Source organism: Ursus maritimus, unplaced genomic scaffold (assembly GCF_017311325.1).
Source record: "Ursus maritimus isolate PB19 unplaced genomic scaffold, ASM1731132v1 scaffold_4, whole genome shotgun sequence".
In the NCBI taxonomy this organism is placed as follows: domain Eukaryota; kingdom Metazoa; phylum Chordata; class Mammalia; order Carnivora; family Ursidae; genus Ursus; species Ursus maritimus.
Window position 1 is genome coordinate 45,742,818 of NW_024426552.1, and position 22,975 is coordinate 45,765,792.

The 22,975-nt window shown below is 36.9% G+C and overlaps 2 protein-coding genes across 12 annotated transcripts in view; one reads left to right on the forward strand and one right to left on the reverse strand.

Annotated features, from left to right (window-relative positions):
- The window catches only part of CMSS1 (cms1 ribosomal small subunit homolog), a 392,506-nt gene that overhangs the window by 103,577 nt on the left and 265,954 nt on the right, over positions 1-22,975 (forward strand). The window lies entirely within an intron of this gene.
- Positions 5,261-22,975, reverse strand: part of LOC103673245 (filamin A-interacting protein 1-like) — a 189,635-nt gene continuing 171,920 nt past the window's right edge. For all 9 annotated transcript variants that reach the window (XM_008701994.2, XM_008701993.2, XM_008701992.2 and 6 more), the window contains 4 exons: positions 14,113-14,365; positions 13,218-13,391; positions 7,271-7,449; positions 5,261-5,532 (listed from right to left, as the gene is read on the reverse strand). In XM_008701994.2, the coding sequence (XP_008700216.1) occupies positions 5,346-5,532; positions 7,271-7,449; positions 13,218-13,391; positions 14,113-14,355 (783 nt within the window). In that variant the 5' untranslated portion in view covers positions 14,356-14,365 and the 3' untranslated portion in view covers positions 5,261-5,345. The remainder of the gene's footprint in view (positions 5,533-7,270; positions 7,450-13,217; positions 13,392-14,112; positions 14,366-22,975) is intronic.

The window sequence follows — 22,975 nt, forward strand, 5'->3', positions numbered from 1 at the left end:
TATGCCAGGCATCTCCATCCTCATAGCTGGCTGTTTGGCTTTATCTTCTCATAAGGGAATAATATACTTGCCAGGAAAATTTATCTGCAAGTTGCAAATGCAGGGTACAGTTTCATTCTAATGTTCCACCTTAATTTCCATTTATGAGGCAAAAATTTCCATTTTGACATGGTGTAATGACTTCTTTCTCTTTGTATTTTATAGTCAGGTGAACAGAAGTTTGAGGTTGCCTTTCCCCATTCAATCTTTGGCTTCCTGTTCTGTAGGGCTGTTGAACTAGTAGCTGTGAACTGGTTGGATGTGTTTATCCAGTGCTTACTGTATGTCCTCCATTCTACTAGGGTTAAGCTGGCTGTTGAATAATTACAGTCCTTACTATCCTTTTTGCCTGATTTTCCATAATATTGCAACAGTAGTGTCAGTACCACAGAGTGAATGCTTGAATCTTCTTTGAATCATCTACATATTATTTGTGAGTGTCTTGCCTTTTCAACTGTATTATTATTATTATGTCTTAAAATTCTTCTGGACCCTCCACAACACCAAGCACAAAACTCCAGTATATAGTAATGATTCTAGGGAGAATAGCACCAAATATGTTATCAGGAGAGCTAGCTTCTAGTCTGGCTTTACTACTATTTAACAGCAAGATTTTGTCCTTTCTTATGAGGACTTGATGAGCCTCACTTTTCTCAATTCAAAAGTCAGAAGGTTGGTCTAAATTATTAGGTCTTTTCTAGTTTAAATTCGGGATTCAGAGACTTCTGTATTTTTTTGTAGTTATTTGATTGATCGATTCTTTGTAGTGACATTAACAGGAATAGAAACGTCGTAAATTGACCTGGATTTGCAAAGATGATACTAGGTTCAGTTTTGAATATGTGACATTCGAGAAGGGTATGGTGTACCTAAATCTAGATATTGTTTAAGAATGGAAATACAGACTTGGATTTGAAGTTGGAAGAGGAACTGTCATTCTCCCTCTTTTGATAGTAAGAGTTAGAATCATAGGGTTAAAGTAAAAGGTACTTATTTAAATCAATCACATAACCATAGGTTTTTAGATCTGAAAGAGAAATACACATCATATGGCCTATCCCATTTGTTTTATACACAAGATTGGAGAAATGGAATTTTCCCAAAGTTACACACTAGCTACAGATCTAGTCTGTAGACCAGAGTCCCCTATCTCCAAGCCTCTGCTTCATCCCTCACTGTTTGTTAGGTTTCCTCTTTGACTGCTTTGTAACATGTATAATATTCTTTTGTGAGTAATAAATTCACTAATTGTTCATCCAAATACAGACCCAAAATTATTTGTAAAATTTGGCTCAGCTTTCTGGGAGAGAACAGCAGTCAAAACACAGTATCATTACTATATCTGAATTTTGACCTCTGTAATTAAATGGTATTATATGAAAAGCACTGAATTGTGTACTTATAAGGTACGATTTTGTGACATCTGTTGAAAGCTAAGTTATGGTGTATCATCCTAAATTGTGTTCAGTACCTTTATGAGGTAATTAATTTCTCTGCATCCCTGCCCAGATCCTCTGTTAGGTCTGGAGTGTATGAACAGTTGTGATAATCTATAGAGTTATGATACTGAAGTAAATGTTTGTGGTGGGTCTCCATTTTGTTCTGATAAAGAACTGGATATCCATGACAAAGGTCAAATGGAGATCTGGCATCTATTTCACTACTTGCAAGACATAGTCTCAAGAATATGTAATATAATTCCTTGCCAGAAAACTGGAAGGAAATGATTGCATTTGAGTACAATGTATTCTATAACAATAGTTTAGTGTGCATGAAATTTAAAACTGCTGGTTTTCTAAATATGATTTTTTAAAAGTAGATTTAGCTTATTTATTTTTTAAAACATTATACCCGTTATGTCATACTTTATGGGATAATCTTAAACGCTGAGATTTAAGACCAAAGAAGGTAAAAATTCTAATGGCAATGGTTGCAAGATATTGAATTCTCCAGTAAAGTACTCTAGTTTAATGTGTTTGTTGATTTCTCCTGAATGTTCTATTTTCATGAGCATTTCATGTTATTATGTCATTTTACTGTAAAGGTGCCTTTTTTCCCCATCCATCATGATTTCATAGTACCTTAGAAGCATCAGTAACAAGCCTTAAGGTCTGCAGTGGTGTCTCTGTTTTCCATATGCACAAATTAGTCAAGGTTTTATATATATCTACCTCCTTCACATAGTGCCGCCCACAGGACTTGGCATGTAGCAGGCATTTAATTGTTGTTGCTGGGGGGGGGGTTGTTTGTTTTTTGGTTTTGGGTTTGTTTGTTTGTTTGTTTGTTTGAGTGATTATATGAATGAATGGCATGCAGTACAAACTAGCTAACTAATTAAACTAACTAAAAAATTAGATAAATAAACTCATTCATTTACATATATATGAGGGAGGTATCCAAAGCCTCTAAAAAAGAAGATTTGATGTTTTTGACAAAAGCCTTTAAAAGTACTCACATATAGGGATGCCTGGCTGACTCAGTTGGAGGAGCATGTGACTCTTGATCCTGGGGTCACGAGTTCGAGCCCCACGTTGGGTGTAGAAATTACTTAAATAAATAAACTTAAAAAAAAAAAGTACTCAGATACTCTCAGTTAACAGGAAGGTCAATATGGCTCAATTTTTCAGTTACCTTGTCTGATGCAATCTGCAGAATAGGCCTGTCATAATAGAGAAGGGATGATGATGGAAATCTTTCTTTATAAAGTTCCCTCAGCCAAAGGAGAGGTAGAAGTGCTTTGTTCTTTGCTAAAACCTGAACCAGAAAAGACTTAGCCCAAGGAGTGGTCAAGGCAGCAACCCTTGAAGCTGGGTTCCTGGTGACTTTCCTTGAAAGACCATTCTGCCTCCTGAGCCACTGTTTTACCTAGTAACATTTAGGCAGGACAGGAATAAGAAATTAATTCTACCTGTGACTGCTTCTTCACTATGTGGCTTTGGAGAAGCCAGCATTTGAACTCCTGCTTTATAAAGTCTAAGAATCAGTGCTAACCTATTTGGCCAAGATATTATGAAAAGTAATTTAAGGCTTTAAAAAAAAATTCACTGTTGAAGCCACATTTTTATACAGAGTTGCCGTAGTATTTGTTTCCACTTTAGTGGTTACTTCAAGGCCCGAAATGCAGTAACATGTATGGTTAATATACATGGTTTGTTTTTGTATTCTAAAAAAGAATGCATGGTTTAAAAAAAAAAAAAAAAGGAAACTTTTTTTTTTTCTTCACAGCCTTTTCCCCCACTGAAACTGAAAAAGGAAAAAGAAATTATGCAAGCTTTTTTGAAAGTACAGACAAATTTGGCATTTCACTTATGGGAAAATTTTGCAAAATTGTACTGACTAAAAGTGATTTTTGTTTTGGCTTTCCTGTGAAGCCATCCAGAAAGGTCAAAAATTACTGGCATTGCTTTTGTATAAAACATTTCACATAGACTCCACTTGTAATTCAGCCAAGTACATAATTCAGGTCATCGGTGACACACATATCCACACATTGGAGCTGGTCAGTGAACAGAAAGTGGTCATGAAATGTGGATAATATTACTTTATGGACAGACCAAACTGCACAGATTACAGCAAAGGAAACTTTGCATTAACATGCTTGGGAACGGTTTCCTGAGCTGATCCCTCCCCCATCCTCCCTCAGTGGGAAAACCAATTGTTTACTGATTACCACAACGACATCATTTGGCAAACATTTTGGCCTAAACTCAATCTGTGACATCAGTCTCCTTTAGGGTTTTCCACATAAAACAAATTCTCCAAAGAAAACACAGAAATTGAGCCTAAATTTGAAATCCATTATTACACCCTTTAAGGTCTCTTTAACTTATCTCAATTATGTATTTCTTAATTTTTATTTTATTTCCAAGTAGATATTATCCAACACTTAACAACTGCAAAATATTCACAGTGTCTTTTCAGAGTTTCAGTCAGATAGTCCTTTCTAGTTATCCTCACCCAACTCCCTTTTTATGGGGGGTATGATGTCTGTCTTTGTTTCTCTGTACTGCGGGTCACTGATTTGGGAGTGGTTTCCATCACTTTGTTTGAGGAAGGAAGTAAACATTATTCTTTGACCCCTTCGGACAAGTTCATCTTGCTTTTGTGAAAAGTGGCCGTGTGCTGAAGAGGAAGTACTCTCACTAAAGTTAGAAGGACTCCGTGATGGTGCACATGTTTTGTCACTTGTCAGAGAATGAAACAAATGAGTGGTATTTCACTCTTATGTAAGCACCTACTCTGCATGTATTTGCTTGAAATTATTAGAGTTTTCCCCCACTTTTCTGTTTTGTTAGGTGGGTTCATGTGATATTTTGATGCAAATGGCCCTAAAGCAGGTTGAAATCCTGAGGCCCACAGTCTCCCTGTTGAAGGTGGGGGAGCAGGAAGGACCAGTATAACAAGAGTGCCAAGATAATGGGAGTTGTGATGTTGTATGGGCAGAGTAGGGCAAGAATTGTCTGTGTGTCATGTGAATTGAGAATAGGTTTAACATTCTCATATCCAAAGAGTTCCATCTGGAAGCTGTTCCTTGGCAAACAGAAATAGGTGAGTATTCTCATATCTTCTGGAATGGCTGCTACACAGGAATGAGAGTTACTCCAGTCACTTTTTCCTATTTTTGGTAATAGCATGTTCACTTTCATTATTCTTTAAGATAAAGAAACTTTGTGTCCAAAGGGTAAAAAACATGATCTTTTAAATTCTTCCTCTTAAGCCCCTTTGATAGATGTAGAAATGCCATTCTTAATATATTGATTCCATGGGATACAATTTACATTCATCTCACTGTTTTCCTTTTCCTTTAGCACATGGCCTTTATTCCCACTGAATTTTTCTCCCCATTTCTCAGCGTTGTTCTCTTTGCTCTCTCTTGGTTTAAGTAATCATCACCTCCCAGCATTACTTTCTGGATAGTCCTTCTAAGCCTTCTACCAGAAGATAGTTGAGGTACAACAGTAAGTATTAAAACTGTACCTCAGACAGCCCTCTACATTCCTACCCTAAATCTGTATTGTCTTGCCTTCTTTGTTAATGTGGTAACCCCCTGGGCAGGGACAACCAGTACCTCTTTGTTCTATGGCAGGCAGCACTCTAACCATGATCAATAAATGTTCATAATAATGAAAGATGAAAGGAAGTATCTGTGTTCAGCAAGTTAGTGCCAAATAAGTATGGAGGCCAAATGAGGCTACGGGTGCCAAACCACAGGGGTTCAAAATAATATTTAATATAACATTGTCTCATTGAATAACAAATCTTACATTGTAATGTCTGAGTCAAATCTTCCCTTGGTGCCAGACTTCTCATACTCCTTTAATCTTCCCCTCAAGATATTTCAAGTTCATGAGGCTCAAGGTAACAAGACACCCCCTACCCCCGACCATGTAGTGAGTAGAAAACAAACCTCCTGATGAATGTGGAAAAAACGTAACTGGATGTGAGGGCCATGGATTCTCTGGGAATCTGACCAAGTGTCTACCATGAAGTGCACTGAAAAGAAATGAAAGTTTGCCATTAACCTAGCTATTGTGTAACTTTAGTTACCTAGCTAAAATATGAATTAGAAGTCTTTAGAAAAAGCACTAAGGCTACTAATATTTTAGAAAAGGGAGGTCACAAGTAATTATTTTTTTCTGCATCTTTCTGTGACTATTAGAGTGCAACACCATCAGCTCTGTAACTCATAAAAGAAGTACACATGGAATAACAAAAGTGAAATGACAGTTCAGTGAAATTTGACATTACAAAGATTGGTTATTTCCTATCTTTGTATTATAGAGCCTTAATTGTCCTTTCTATTTCAAATGGATACTCATACTTTCTAAGGTGATTCAGAACAGAGGGGAAAATGGAGCAAAATAATCTGCCCTTCATATGGTTATAAAATGTTTACCAACCAATCTCTCCTTTTTTGCAGCCAAACTTCTCAAAATAATAGTTCACATTTTAAGCTTCTTTGTTCTCATTTCTTATTTATTCTTCAAAGCATTGTGATTTGGTTACTGCCCTCACTATTTTATTGAAGGGGCTCATTAAGTTTCCCAGTCTCTTCCTTGTTTCTAAATCCTGAGATATTTTCTTCTCCTCTTCCGTATTACTTGAAAGTCTTTCCTTATTTGGTTTCTTTGCTTTCTTTCTCTTCTGATTCTTCTAACACTCTACCATTCTTTCTCATCTTTCTTTCTTGACGCCTTTTCCTCCAGAAAACAGCCAGCCATTGGTTTTTCTAGAGTTCCTTCTCAGAATTCTCTCTCCTCACCATATCAGCACTCATAGCTTCAGCTATCACCAGCTGCAAATCCACACCACCAGCCCAACATTTTCCAGACCTGTATTTCCAATTGTATGTTGTTTATTTAGATACATCATTCTCCCCACCGGACATCAGAATACCACCAGGTACCTCGTACCGGACGTGTCTAAAACAAGACCTGCGCCCACTTTTGAACCATCTCCTTCACCAACAAAAAGCTGTGCACCATTTCTATATTTTGTACCTTGGCGAATAGCTGGGAGTGCTTCTCAAAACTCCCTGATTTCTTCCTCTGCTCTTCAGTCTCATTAGTCACTCATTAGTATTGACTGTACATCATAAATATTTACTTGTTCACACCTTCTTCTCTCTAACCCCATAGCTATTGGAACATATACCTTCCCCCATTCTAAAGCTCCTGTCTTTGCTCCTTGTTGCCTTAATGGTTCTTCAAGAAAGCATACCTGTTCAACTCATTTCTCTTCTCACAGTTTGTCATTTGCCCCTTCTTGCCAACAGTATAAAATCCATCTGCTTATGGCTAGCCTTTCCTTTTCTCATCCTGCAATTACACCCTGTCTATATTCATCTTGAGTTCCCTCACTACCCATACTATTTTCTTACCTCTATGCTGTGACACTTATTTCTACCCCTGCCTTGTATATAGTTTCCATTCTTGTTTGCATAGGGACTAGACCCCTGTTACCTCACCTGTGCAGTTTTCACAGGGCACTCCCTTGCAGAATTAGGTGCCCAGCATTTATGTTCCCATAGTTTTTATCATACCTGGTTATTCTTGCATTATATTCATATTATCTTTAAACATATCATCTTCCTCCCTCTGGACCATGAGATCTTTAAGAGCAGAAGCTCTGGCATATTCATCCTTGTATCCCTGGTATAATGTTGAGCCCATAGTGAAAGGTTAGTAAGAGTTTGCAGAATGGATCATTGTCTTGTCCAAAGTAGCCTTACCTTTCACATTCCTGTTCTAGTAAGCCTATGAATTCATCACTCTTCTCCATGTATTCTTTATGTTTTCTCTTTTCTTCCTCCAACTCCAGTATGGTTTGCCTATGAGATTTTTCTGCCATTAAAAGCTGTTCCAGGATTCGTCTATGAGATTCTTTATGTTTTTCCATGACTTTGTCCAACTATAAAAGAAAATACATGTATAGTATGTTAACTGCAAACCCTTCAAAATACCACCATCTTTCATTCAGTGTTTTAGAAATGTCTAAGTTTTAGAAGGAGAAATGAACCACGAGAGACTATGGACTCTGGGAAACAAACTGAGGGCTTCAGAGGAGAGAGGGGTGGGGGATTGGGATAGGCTAGTGATGGGTATTAAGGAGGGCACGTATTGCATGATGCACTGGGTGTTATATGCAAATAATGAATCATGGAACACTACATCAAAAACTAAGGATGTACTGTATGATGACTAACATAATAAAAAATTATTATTAAAAAAAGAAATGTCTAAGTTCGACTAAGTAATTTGGCAATGGATTTCTGATCTTTTTGTTTGTTTTTTTATCATTACTCTCGTTTATTGATACTTTTTGATGCATTTCAACACAAATATAATCTTTTTATTGTCATTGGTTTTTTTCCCCCAGAGAGAATAATTGGTGCCTCTGTAGATATCAGAATAATTTCTCCATAGCCCTTTTCTGACACTTCCTCCTCTTTCCAGAAAAACCTTGTCAGAGGAATGACATAAAGAAAAGGAATCCTTGCATAATGTTTGATTCTGAGACAACCTAACTGGTCTTCTGCCCCTGCCCTCCCTATAGTAGGCCTGTTTTTCATCATATTATGCATCAAGGTGTTTGCATATTTTAAAAATTCTTATTAATCAATTATCTGTTGGTTATGTAGTATTAACGTGAACAGATGTCAACACCAAGTCCTTTCTGCTTTCTGTGGCCTACTTACATCACTGTTCTAAAATGATCACGCTTTGGCTGACTTCATGTGTTTGTCTTCCCTACTAGGCTGTGAACTCCCTGAAGGCAGGGCCTACATTGAATTTTTAAAAATTCTTAGCATATACATAAAAAACAATGGAATCTTGCCATTTGCAACAACATGGATGGTTGTAGAGAGTATAATGCTAAGCAACATAAGCCAGTCAGAGAAAGGCAAATACCATATGATTTCATTTGTATGTGGAATTTAAGAAACAAAACAAAGGAGGGAGGGGACAAACCAAAAAACAGACTCTTAACGATAGAGAACAAAGGGTTACCGGAGGGGAAGTTGGAGGGTGGGGAATGGTGAAATAGGTGAAGGGGATTAGGTGTTCACTTGTCTTGATGAGCACAGAAATAAATCCATGCTTACAGGGTCAATTAATCTATGATAAATGAGGCAAGAACATACAATGGGGAAAAGACAGTCTCTTCAACAATTGGTGCTGAGAAAGCTGAAGAACTATATGCAAAAGAATGAAACTAAACCACTTTCTAACACTACACACAAACACACACACACGCACAACCTCAAAATGCGTTGAACACCTAAGGGTGAGACCTGAAACCATAAAACCCCCAGAAGAGAACACAGGCAGTAGTTTCTTTGACATCAGCTGTAGCAACATTTTTCTAGATATGTGTTTTAAGGCAAGGGAAACAAAAGCAAAAATAAACTATTGAGACTACATCAAAATAAAAAGCTTTTGCACAGTGAAGGAAACCATGAACAAAACAAAAAGGCAACCTACTCAATGGGAGAAGATATTTAAATATCTTGATATCAAATATCAAAGATATTTGATAAGGGGTGAATATTCAAAATATATGAAGAACTTATACAACTCCCCCCCCCCCCTGAAAAAAAAGGTAGGGGCAATCCCATTGAAAAACAGACAGAGGACCTGAATAGAAATTTTTCCAAAAAGCCATTAAAATGATCACAGACACATGAAAAGATGCTCAACATCACTAATTGAGAGGGAAATGCATATCAAAATGACAATGAGATATCACCTTATACCTGTCAGAATGACTAAAATAAAAAAGACAAGAATAACAATTGTTGTTGAGGATATAGAGAAAAAGGAACCCTAATGCACTGCTGGTGGGAATGTAAATTGGTACAGATACTGTGGAAAGCAGCATGGAGGTTCCTCAAGAAGTCATAAATAGAAATAGCATATGATCCAATAATTCCACTACTGGGAAAACAAAAACACAAGTTCCAAAGTATATATGCACCCCTATGTTTATTGCAGCATTACTTACTATTATTTATAGCAAAGATATGAAAGCAGCCTAAGTGTCCATTGGTAGATTAATGGATAAAAAAGATATCACCATATATATTATTTTTTAAAAAAAGCCACAATGGAATATTATGCAGCCATAAAAAGGGATGAGGGGTTTTTTTTGTTTGTTTGTTTGTTTTGTTTTGTTTTGTTTTGTTTTTTTGTCATTTGCAAACTATGGACAGACCTAGAGGATATTTTGCTAAGGGAAATAAGTCAGACTGAGACAAATACCATATGATTTCATTCATATGTGAAATCTAAAAAACAAAGCAAATGAGTAAACAAAAAGCAGAATCAAACCGTATATAAATACAGAGAATAAACTGATGGCAGCTAGAGGGAAGGACGGTAGGGGGATGGGCAAAATGGGCCAGGAGGAATGTGAGATACAGGCTTCCAGTTAAGGAATGAGTAAGTCATGGGAATAAAAGGCACAGCATAGGGAATATAGTCAATGATATTGTAATAGTGCTGTATGGTGACAGATGGTAGCTACACTTGCGGTGAGCATAGTATAACATATGGAGATGTTGAATCACTCTGTTGTACACCTGAAACTAACATAGTATTGTGTGTCAACTATACTCAAATAAAAAATAATTGTTTTAAAGACCTTTGTCTTTTTTTCATTTTTACTTACCCTCCGTCTTCCTTTCATTTCAGGTAATTTTGGAGATGCTATGGATATTTTGAGGGTCTTGATAATAGGAAATTCATTGGCTTCACAGTCACTTTTATGTATAGTCTAGCTATTGTTAGCCATCTTAGTGTAGGAAATGCCAGCTTACCCAGCTATTGTTAAATAAGGGTGAAAGGCCAGAGATTATTTTCCAAAATGAATATGTCCTTTGGTTCCCAGCACTGGAAGTTTGTGGATTGACAGAAGAAAGTTTCAAAATATATGGAGCCAGAAGATAGTCAGTGAAAATTTCCTTTTTAGTTCCTGGCTTCAGAATTTCTACTTCTATGTAAGCTCATTACTTCCATGTAAGCTCATCCATGTATTAAAGAGTATGTTAGATATTTAACATTTTTATGTACTTTTTAGTGATATAATGTCACCGGATATGTAGTCCACAATGTTACTGAAATGGAATTCCTTTATGTTCTACCTGCCTAACCTGTACGCATCCTCTGGGTCTTGGGTTTCCTGATTCTTCTATCTAAATTTGATATTCCATTATACTCTCTCATAGTGCTTTGTGGTTTTCACCATATAAATCAGTATTATGTGTAATTGTATACTTGTTTGTGTGATCATTTGTTGTCTGTCACTCTGTTAGACATTAAATACACCAAGGACATTAGGCACAATTATTTTTATTCATTAGATTAGCTCTTCAACAAAAATTAAGTAAAAGAATAAAATGAACTCTGAAAGCTAAATTTTACAGTTACTTAAAATAAGTACTTTAAGAATTGCCCTTAGGTGATGATAATAGGGTATGCAGATTCTTTTATTATAGTACCTTGATAAATCCAAAATGTTATATTTTTCCTTGCTATCTTTTTTGGAAGAACTAAGAATATCTTAGGCAATTAACTCTGTCTTTCTTAAGGTAACTTCTAGTATAGAACCCTAGGTTGGAAATGAATAGGAGGTTGAAACTGTTGTAGACTCTGCGTTTTTACATCTTCCCTTTCTCTTGACAACCCAGCTGCCCCCTCTCCCCATTCCTGTTCTTTGTTCTAGCTCACAGGCCTCTACCAGTTTTTTCATCTTAAGTCGGTATTCCTACCATGTGATATAACTCAGAGCAGTTAGGTCTTCTAAGCTATTTTGCCTTAAGAATAGATAAGTCCCCTTTGGTTTACTGTAGAAATGGTTGAGATTTATACATTTTTCAAAAAGAATATTGTGAAGAAAATAAAAATTCAGGGGATATTAATACCTCAGGATGGGAAAAAGCAAAAGAATAATTATTTAGCATGCAGATCCTTATTCTGCTATAACTTGGGTACGGCCATGGATGGTCTCAGTAGGAAAACTGTCTAGGGAATCCTATTTAAAATTCTCCCTTATTGTTTATTCTCTGGGTACTTCCCATTCTCCTATTATTCCTAGATAGAAGAAGAGGGTAGACAACTGGATTGTAGGGTAGGTAGAGTTATGTGGGCTTCAAGGAATGGGTAGACTCGTAGCTGAGGAGAGCAATCTATAAGGCAGAAGTAAAAGGCAAAAGAAGAAAAGGGGACACATCATGGAAGTGGGAATGTGAGAAGTCTGTATTTGTAAGGGAGTATTTATGTGTATGTGTTGTGAGAGTAATCAAATAAGATTGGATTTATAAGGGGCTAAATTGTGGGTAACTTTCAGGGACAAGCATTTGTAGAGAGTCAGGGTATTTCCAATTTTGCATGTGTGCAATAGGATTATTGTGAAACTGAAACTTTCCTAGTGATTTTAGCATAAATTAGGAATCATTCTGTTCATTTCACACTGAGGTGTTGAGGGTTTGTGCCATTTGTGAAGTTTTGTCAGGATATACTCAGTTATCATCAATTTGCATTTGCACTTATATGAGTTGGGGAATTTGTGCCTAATGCTGTTTCACAGTCACTATGTTGGGAGCCAGGACACATTTTTAACACTCTTGACTTGAATGCAGCTTCAGCTCCTCTTTCTAAAATTTGGATTAAAGTGCAAGTCAACAGACTTTGGGTGGTCTCATCCTTACCCCTCAGAGAAGCAGATCCATATGACCAAACTCCTTCACAATTTGGCAAGACAGTAGTCATCTCTCATGAGACACCCAAGACGAGAATAGCAAGGACATTAGAGGTCAGTCCTGAGATAGGTTGCCAGAACTTATGTGGGGGAAATTTGTCCAAAACTTGGTTTCAGTCTCTCCAGCCTTAACTCATGCTCCTAGTTGTTTCCTTTTTATAAAAATGAAAAATTATGAAATTTTCCACTGAGGTCTCAGAGGAAAAAAGGAGAATAAAATAAGGATGCCAAAGAGTTTTAGAAATGTCAGCAAGTAAAAGAGCAAGCAGTGCCGCATCTTTGTCCAGTGGTGGCCATGTTGAGACTTTTCATCTTTGCTGTTGTCATTGCTGGGCACACTTGATGAAGGAGAGATCTTTGCTGTCATTAAGCTTTTGAAGAAAAAAGAGGATAGCACTCATCTAAAACATATGCTTTCTAAAACTCCATATCTTGGACAATGCTTCAGGTGATTTCCATTCATGCTCAAAATTTCTGTGACATAATACCTCAGTGTTTTTAAAGAAATTAACCTCTATGCTTGAAGTTTATCTGTTTTTATTATAACCTGTATAGCCTTCAAGTCCCCATATGTGTTGTCTCTTGTGTGCATGTGTATGTGTGCACATGTGTGTGTCTGAGTGTCTGTGTCTCTGTGTGTATGTGAGAGAGAGAGAGAAAATCTCTTGTATTTGTCAGCTTTCAGCCTGATGTTAAGAAACAAACCTAGTGGAAACATCCTATCTATGATTTGTTCTCCTTTTCTTTCCTGTAGAACATGCAGTATTTATCTGCCTTGGGTAGATTTTAAATGTGTGAGAACATAAAACTGTAAATAATCAAAAAAGAATTATACGTCACGTTCACCTTCCAGGCCTAGTGCTTGGCTGGCTAGTGAACTTTTCCACCTTCCAGGTGCACAGCCCTGATGTGATACATACCTCATTCATTGGTTTTTCATAGATGTCCTCCTGCCAAGGGGCAGATTTTGCTTGAAAAGCATCTCGCTGGAGAGCCTCTAACACCTTTTTTGGAGTGACAAAACCATACTGAGCTTCCAGCAAAGCCAAGTCCATTTTTTCAGCCTTCAAAATGCCTATGACTTCATCTCGAGCCTGTAGGAACAAAAGCCATTTCAGAAAGCTTGCTTTATCTACCAGCAGTTTCTGAAAGGGATTTCTTCTGAGAGTTGAGTGGTTTTTTTCCTTATATTTCAAATATAAACAAATCATATTTGTTTATAGCACCTTTTACAAAAGGCAGTAAAATTATGTCCCTTCATCCTTCTTATAATCTAATTACACGTTAATACTGTTTTCAACATGAGCAGTATACAACACTGGGGGGACCCAACATTTTTTATTGTTTGAAGTAGTTAACATGATACCCTTAATTGGACTGACATTTGCATTTTAAGGGGTAGGAAATAAGACTTTCCTATATGTGTGGTAGCTGTTTTTAGTTTTTTATGTAGGTTAATAATGTTTGGGCAGGTCTAGGAGCCAATTTACATGGGGTATAAATGTGCCTCTTGTTATTTAAGCCAATCTGGAAGTCACTGTTACTCATACATGCCTGTGTACTGAAGCTCATGAGCAGCATGGGCAGAGGATGTGATCTTTCACATGATGCATGCCAGTTGCATGTCATAATGACAGCCCTTTCAGATATGATTAATTGCCCTTTCAGTTGGCAGAAGAGAATTCTGTATATGTGTACTTTCTTTCATCTACATACAGGTATGAACCACAGCTAATCTATTTCCATGGCAGCATACACACCAAACTCACAAGCAGCCTTCTCTTTGAACTTGGAGATAATTCTAACCCAGCTGACCTGCAGCTCTCCTTCCAGAATGCTCAGAAGAAATAATAGGTCATCTCTTGAGAGGTCTTCTCCGTCATGACCGATACCACCGTGTGACTTAGGACAGGGAAGAATTGCATCTGACTCACTGGTGGGGTCTTCGTCTTGCTGTTTCTGCTTCATGTCCTCAGGCCCTTGGAAACCATGGTCTTTACTATGTCTTGGAAATTGCTTTTGGGCTGAGCCCTCTGTGTCACTGCTTCTGGAACGCATTCTTTAAAGCCTGGAAAGAAGGAAAACAATTTGTACCTCTTAATGGAAGTAGAGTTTTAATATGGGGACCTATTACTGCTTTAACAGGTCTGCACTCTTTCTGTATTTACTACAGCCAAAGACTCGATCTTTCTGAGGTCTACAGCAGAGAACAGCATTAGTAGATTCATAAATCACAGTTTTATTTACACTTCTGTTTTTAAAATCAACATTTTAAAAAAGGTGTTATGCTTTGATTAAGGCCACTATGTCCATGGGTAAACAGACTATATTTGAACTTCATCCACCAAGTATTTCAAGTCAGGCATCCAGGTCATACTTCTGACCACAGCCTAAGTGTTTACTTGAGTTAAGATGTACTTAACATAATTGTAAAATGGTAAATTTGCTAATTGTTCTAACTTTCTGCAGATTCACATTATAGTATTTCCTTTGGAAGTTTTAAAATTTTTTTTTGAAATTTCTTAGTCTTTGGTGCTTTAAAACAGAAGCATCAGAATTACTGCTAGAAAATCTGTTGGGTTACTTTGTTTTGACAATAAAGTCTAGTATTAAAGGAATGAAGGCTTGGTCCCTGGCTATATCCCTGACATTCTGCTAAAATTACAGATCTGTCCTTGGATACATCAAGGATTTATAGCTAGGACACCCATCTTCAAAATAGGAGTAATCCTGCCTATAGTAGTTGGCCAATATGGAAACAAAATAAATTCATATTTGAGGGACACATTAGCTCACATCTGATTATATAATTATCCAAATTAATTTATAAGAGCAAGAAAAATTGTTCCACCTTTGAGTTTTAATGAAAAGACAAATATCAATTGAGCTTATAGTCTACTTTAATGGTGTACAGAGTATTAATTTTACTCCTAAAATCTTGAAACTTTTATAATCTTAGTGCCTTGCTTTTAGGTTATAATATTTCTTTTTTTCCCCATACAGTCTATAATAATATTTCTTTAAAAAGATAATATTGCTGGGACACTTGGCTGGCTCAGTCAGTGGAATGTGTGACTCTTGATCTTGGGGTTGTGAGTTCAAGCTTCACATTGGGTATAGAGATTACTTAAAAATAAAAATATATATATTAAAAAAATAGTATTTCTTCAAAGATCTGTAAAACTAAAGCATACAGTAAAGTGTGGGAAGTATAATGAACCACTACATGCTACCACACAAATTCATAAAATCTTAATTTACTGTATATGTTAGAAAACAATTTTTTAATGTGAAGTATTATAGATACAGTTGAAGCTCCCTATTTATCTCTTCCTTAACCTATTCTCTATGCTTCCCACCCCAAAAGTAACTATCTTGAATTTGGTATGTATTCCCATACATGTTTTATACTTTTTTTAAACATGTGTATATATATATTGCTGAACAATATGTAGTATGGAGATTTGCATATTTTCAAGCCTCATCTAAATAGCATATTGAATATATATTGCTGAAACATGCTTTTTCATTCTGTATTTTCTAGATTCTTCCTTGTTCCATTTTACTTTAGTTTGTATATTTTGATTGCTATATAGTATTTCATTATGTGACTAGTCCACCATTTACTTATACATTTTACTCTCAATGAATGTTTAAAGAGTTTATTTTTCAGTATTAGAAAAAATGCTTCAATGAATATTACATTTTTTTCCTATGTACATGCATTTCTCTGGGAATATTCTTTAGGACATAGGAGTGGGATTTTAGGACTGTGAAGTATGTGTTCTCTCAACATTACTAGGGATTATTGCTCCTCTAAGCGGAATACCAATTGACAGCAGAGTATTGTTTCATATCTTCATCAACACTTCCTATTATTGAATTTATAGTTTTTCCCATCTTGATAAATGAAATGGTATCTGACTTTTTAATATTCCATTGTATATATTTAATTTGCATCCTATAATTTTTAGTGAGATGGGCATCCTTTTTTGTGTTGAAAGGCCATTTAGGTTTCTTCATAAATTGCTTGTTCATGATCTTTGCTCATTTTTCTTTTGTGTTGGTTGTCTCTCTCTCTTACAGATTTGTAGAATTTCTTTACATATTATATACAATTACCATTTTGTTGATTATATGTTTTACTATTACCTTTTCTGGTCTGTAGCTTACATTTTCACTTTATTTATTGTATTTTATGGTATGGAAATTTTAGATTTTAATTTAGTCAAATTTATCAAATTTTAAATTCGTTTTTCTTTTCTCATAATTTGCATTAGAAACCAAAACTTGATCAGTGGCAGTATAAAAGAGTGTGAAGACCACGGACTCTAGGACCATACTCCCTGAGTTTAAATCCCTACTCCATTATTTATTAGCTGTAAAACTTTGGGCAAGTTACTTACTACCTCTATGCTTCACTTTTCTCATCTATACAATGGGGATAAGAGTAGTAGAATGTTTGTAACCTAAAGTTGCTGTGAGGATTACATGTCAACACATGTCAAGTGTCTGCAACATGACTGGTATAAAATTAGCACTCTAAATAAATATTATCTTTTATTAACATTATTATTAACTTTATTTTTATTACCAAAATTGTAAAGTGAATCTATATTACATTTATAGTTAGGGGGAAAATTCAAGAAGAAAAGCAAGTATATTCAATTATCTCTTTCATCTAATGAGATGTGAAGTATGAATACAGAAGGAAAAAGAAAAAGATTGAAAGAATAGCTTTGTGTTTTTGCTGGGTACTCTGTTTAATAAGTGATTCTTACCAGGGGCACCTGGGTGGCTCAGTCAGTTAGGCATCTGACTCTTGATTTCGACTCAGGCCATGATCCCAGGGTAGTGGGATCAAGCCCCATGTCAGGCTCCACGTCCATGCTTAGTGGGGAGTCTGCTTGAGAATTCTCTCTCTCCTTCTCCCACTGCCCCTCCCCCACTTCAAGTGCACACAGTCACTTTCTCTCTCAGATAAATAAATAAATAAATCTTAAAAAAGAGAGAGAGGGAAGTGATTCTCAACAGCCCCAGATTGCTGGCACCACTTGAGAGCCCTGAGTGTCAGAATAGTTTAGAAACCGTGAGGACTTCTGAGCCAGCCAGCTAGGCTTTGTTCATCCCTCCACTCATACTGCACCAAGCATTTATTGAAAGTCCACTGTGTGTCATGTACTAAATTGGTTATTTGTGGTATGGCTTCCTTACTTCCCTTAATACAAATGATACACTTTTACTCAAAAGGTTTATAGAAAAAATTCCTAAAACTGGGTTAATGAGAAGTGCACTGAACTAGACAGAAGTCAAATGAAAAGAACTCAGTCACAAATCAGCTGTGGAACTTAGTTAAAACATTGACCCTTTGTGAGCCCAGTATCCCTAGTTGTGACGTGAGGGACATAGGGAGGTGATGTCAATAACCCCTTTTCCCTTTGAGATATAATAATTCTTGCCCATATGCCTTTGTTCTAGCATAGGCTATGAATAGCGTATTTAGAAGAGATGGATTTGTGGATCTTCATCTTATAGAAATCCACAGAAATCTAAATGCTTCATGTGGATGTGCAGTAAACGAGGTCTGATGATTTCCACCAAGAAAGAGGTTATAGTTAAACAAGATCCTGGCTAATAGAATCCAATACTACATTAAAAGGATTATCCATCATGACCAAGTGGGATTCATACCTGGGATGCAAGCGTGGTTCAACATTCGCAAATCGATCAGCATGATACATCATATCAACAAGACTCAGGAACCATATGATCCTCTCAATTGATCCAGAAAAAGCATTTGACAAAATACAGCATCCTTTCCTGATTAAAACCCTTCAGAGTGTAGGAATAGAGGGTACATTTCTCAATCTCATAAAAGCCATCTATGAAAAGCCTACAGCAAATATTCTCAATGGGGAAAAGCTGGAAGCCTTTCCCTTAAGATCAGGAACACTACAAGGATGCCCACTCTCGCCACTATTATTCAACAAAGTACTAGAAGTCCTTGCAACAGCAATCAGACAACAAAAAGGGATAAAAGGTATCCAAATCGGCAAGGAAGAAGTCAAACTGTCTCTCTTCACAGATGACATGATACTCTATATGGAAAACCCAAAAGAATCCACGCCCAAACTATTAGAAGTTATAGAGCAATTCAGTAATGTGGCAGGATACCAAATCAATGCTCAGAAATCAGTTGCATTTCTCTACACGAATAATGAGACTGAAGAAAGAGAAATTAGGGAATCCATCCCATTTACAATAGCACCAAACACCATACGTTACCTTGGAATTAACTTAACCAGAGACGTAAAGGACCTATATTCTAGAAACTATAAATCACTCTTGAAAGACATTGAGGAAGACATAAAAAGATGGAAAAATATTCCATGCTCATGGATCGGAAGAATTAACATAGTTAAAATGTCCATGCTACCCAGAGCAATCTACACTTTCAATGCTATCCCGATCAAAATACCGAGGACATTTTTCAAAGAACTGGAACAAATAGTCCTTAAATTTGTATGGAACCAGAAAAGGCCCCAAATCGCCAAGGAACTGTTGAAAAGGAAAAACAAAGCTGGGGGCATCACAATGCCGGATTTCGAGCTGTACTGGGCAATTAATATTTGATAAAGCAGGAAAACACATCCAGTGGAAAAAAGACAGTCTCTTCAATAAATGGTGCTGGCAAAATTGGACAGCTACATGCAAAAGAATGAAACGTGACCTCGCTCTCACACCATACACAAAGATAAACTCCAAATGGATGAAAGACCTTGATGTGAGACAGGAATCCATCAAAATCCTAGAGGAGAACATAGGCAGCAATCTCTACGACATCGGCCAAAGCAACCTTTTTCATGACACATCTCCAATGGCAAGAGAAACAAAAGATAAAATGAACTTATGGGACTTCATCAAGATAAAAAGTTTCTGCACAGCCAAGGAAACAGTCAAAAAAACTAAGAGGCAGCCCACGGAATGGGAGAAGATATTTGCAAATGACACTACAGATAAAAGACTGGTATCCAAGATCTACAAAGAACTTCTCAAACTCAATACACGAGAAACAAATAAACAAATCATAAAATGGGCAGAAGATATGAATAGAAACTTTTCCAATGAAGACATACAAATGGCTAACAGACACATGAAAAAATGTTCAAAATCATTAGCCACCAGGAAAATTCAAATCAAAACCACACCACCTTACGCCAGTTAGAATGGCAAAAATTGACAAGGCAAGAAACAACAATTGTTGGAGAGGATGTGGAGAAAGGGGATCCCTCCTACATTGTTGGTGGGAATGCAAGTTGGTACAGCCACTCTGGAAAACAGTGTGGAGGTCCCTTAAAAAGTTAAAAATTGAGCTACCCTATGACCCAGCCATTGCACTACTGGGTATTTACCCCAAAGATACAGACGTAGTGAAGAGAAGGGCCATATGCTCATAGCAGCATTGTTCATAGCAGCATTGTCCACAATAGCTAAATCGTGGAAGGAGTCGAGATGCCCTTCAACAGATGACTGGATTAAGAAGTTGTGGTCCATATATACAATGGAATATTACTCAGCTATCAGAAAGAACGAGTTCTCAACATTTGCTGCAACATGGATGGCACTGGAGGAGATAATGCTAAGTGAAATAAGTCAAGCAGAGAAAGACAATTATCATATGATTTCTCTCATCTATGGAACATAACAACTAGGAAGATCGCTAGGGGAAGAAAGGGATAAAGAAAGGGGGATAATCAGAAGGGGGAATGAAACATGAGAGACTATGGACTCTGAGAAACAAACTGAGGGCTTCAGAGGGGAAGGGATGTGGGAGAATGGGATAGACTGGTGATGGGTAGTAAGGAGGGCACTTATTGCATGGTGCACTGGGTGTTATATGCAACTAATGAATCATCAAACTTTACATCAGAAACCAGGGATGTACTGTATGGTAACTAACATAATATAATTAAAAAAACATTAAAATAAAAAAAAAAAGGTTATAGTTAAAAGACAATTCTTAAGGAAATAATCCCAGTGTTAATTTTCAGCTGAGAATTGTTTTTCTAAGTTTGCACAGCTAATAACTGGCAGAACTGGGATCTGAATCCAGGCAACCTGGCTCCAGAACCTGTACTCTAAAAATCATGCCATAATGCATTATCCTGTACTGCCAAAGACAAACAGTTACAGACACATTGCCTGGAATGAATATAGACACCCTATCTGAAACATGCTTATAGTCTTGCTAAGTAATTACAGTACAGATGAACAATGATCTGTGATAGTAGTTATCACAGATTCTTCCCTAGATAGCCAAGGAAGAATTCATTTATTTGAGAAAAGCAAAGCATAGAAAAGTATATTTTTTGTATAGGGATGGAAGGTTGAGGATCTGTGGGAGATACGTCTGTGGAAAACCCCATTATATATATATTTATGTATATATAAATAATGTTTATATATTATGCTATGTACCTTATGAAAACATGCATATAGTGTATGATATGAAAACATCCAAAAATGAAAATGAAAAATAGTAATTAAAAAATAAACATATCTAATTATTTTTTCCTACCCCACTGGGTTGTCTTGAACATTCCAGGAAGACCCTTGTTCTGGCCTGTAGGAATAATGGCAGGTTCTTAACATAGACTAGATATATTTAAAACAGATATTGTGCTAGCTTCAACAACACATATACTAAAAAATTGGTAAAACAGGTAAATATTAAGTGCCACTTCATTTATAGATATATTCACCCATGAAGGACAGGGCCACCCATTTCTTCTGTTATTAATCTCCATTTATTTAGGTCTCCCATAGGGTATTTGACCTGATGTTTCATACATCATGGGTATTCCACAAGGCGACTGGTTTCTTCTTCTACTTTGTGGCCTACATCAAAATTTAGGTGGTGGCTAAATACCAATAGTTAAAAATTTTGTGGTTCATTCTGCAGCTTACGTCATCTTGAAGCTCACCTAGGCCTTGATGGTCTAAGATGGGCTTATTCACATTTCTGTCTGTCAGCTATTTGGACTAGTAGACCTCAGCTGGATCATCTTATCTCTGCTCCACATGGGCTCTCAACCTCTGATAGGCTAGACAAGGGTTCCCCACATGGTGGTCTCAGGGCAGCATTTCAAGAGTATGACAGCTGAAATTTTAAGGCCATGTTCTTATTGTCAAGAGAACGTCACAAGGCCAACCCCAATTCAAGAAGTGGAGTCAGAGATTTCACCTCTTGATTGTTGGAGCTGCAAGGTCACATTGCAGAAGAATAGAAAGAGTTGGGAAGTTAACTACAGCCATTTTTTAAAAACTGTAGGTGTACAACACTTACAGATTCAGATTTTCATGAAAATTGAATAAATGTCTAGTTTTTCTTTTGTTGTTGTTGTCGTTTTTAAGTAGGCTCCACACCCAGCATGGAGCGCAACCCAGGGCTTGAGCTCACAACCCTGAGATCAAGACCTGAGATCAAGAGTCAAATGCTTAACCAACTGAGCCACCCAGGCGCCCCTAAATGTCTAGTTAAAAGGGGTAAAATATGCTTTACTTCTTTCAGTTTCTTGGAAGCATAAGGTTTTGTGAGGGGGGGGCGTTAATGATTTCTATTGTGTATTCCTGTGCTTTCTCTTACCCACATATTCGTATGGGGAGCAATAGCCCTTTTTTTAAAAAAAATTATTTATTTGAGAGAAAGGGAGAACGCTTGAGCATGAGCAGGGGAGGGGCAGAGGAAGAGAGACAAGCAGACTCCCCGAAGAGCAAGGAGCCCAGGGCTTAATCCCAGGACCCTGAGATCATGACCTGAGCCAAAGTCAGACACTTAACCTACTGAGCCTCCCAGGTGCCCCAACAGTAGTCTATTGATAAGAATCAACTTGTATTCTTCTGCTAATCAATAAGGATTCCTCTGGATTAATTTTACCCAAGGTGTGCCTTCCAGAATTACAAGATAGTGTAAGCTTCTATTAAGAAAAGTAGTTTAATAAGCATTTCTCATAAGTACCCTTTGAGTTAAAGGCAAGCCGAGCTGCTACAGAAAACTTGAATGAAACTCTGTATATATATCCCAGCTTCCTTTGACTCACTTTTGAGGTGGGTTAGGTGAAATCTTTCAGGAAACCACAAGTGCTTTGGTAATGACGATATTTATAAATGATAAAAAGGAATGACCTAAAATATTTTGATACTTTGCTTATTCTTTTTTAAAGTGATTAGAGTTTTTCGAAGACTGATAATCCTCTTTGGGGGCTGGGGTTGGTGGCATCAACATTCTTGACGGCATGCACATTGGATTTGTGAACAGGTCGTCGTGTGCAGACTTCTGGTCTACTGAGGTGTTATATGTCTCCACATGTTTACAGTGGTGGAGTTTCCTTGCCCTTGTGCCAACAACCACAAAATGATCAGTAATGAGAAGTAATTAAGTATGGAGAGGAAGAAAACAAAGACATGAATTTCATGATACTTCATGCTTTATATTATCAGTGACTTCATTGTTTGTCTTGGCAAAATTTTAATGCATCTGTGCTTTGCCCAGGGGTGTGTACTGAGGAAAAGACATATTTTGTAATAGCAACAGTGGTTTGGGATTTTCAGGTTACCCTCCCCCCCCCCAAAAAAAAGGAATGGAAAGTTGCTTTTGTTTATACGAAATAATGATGCC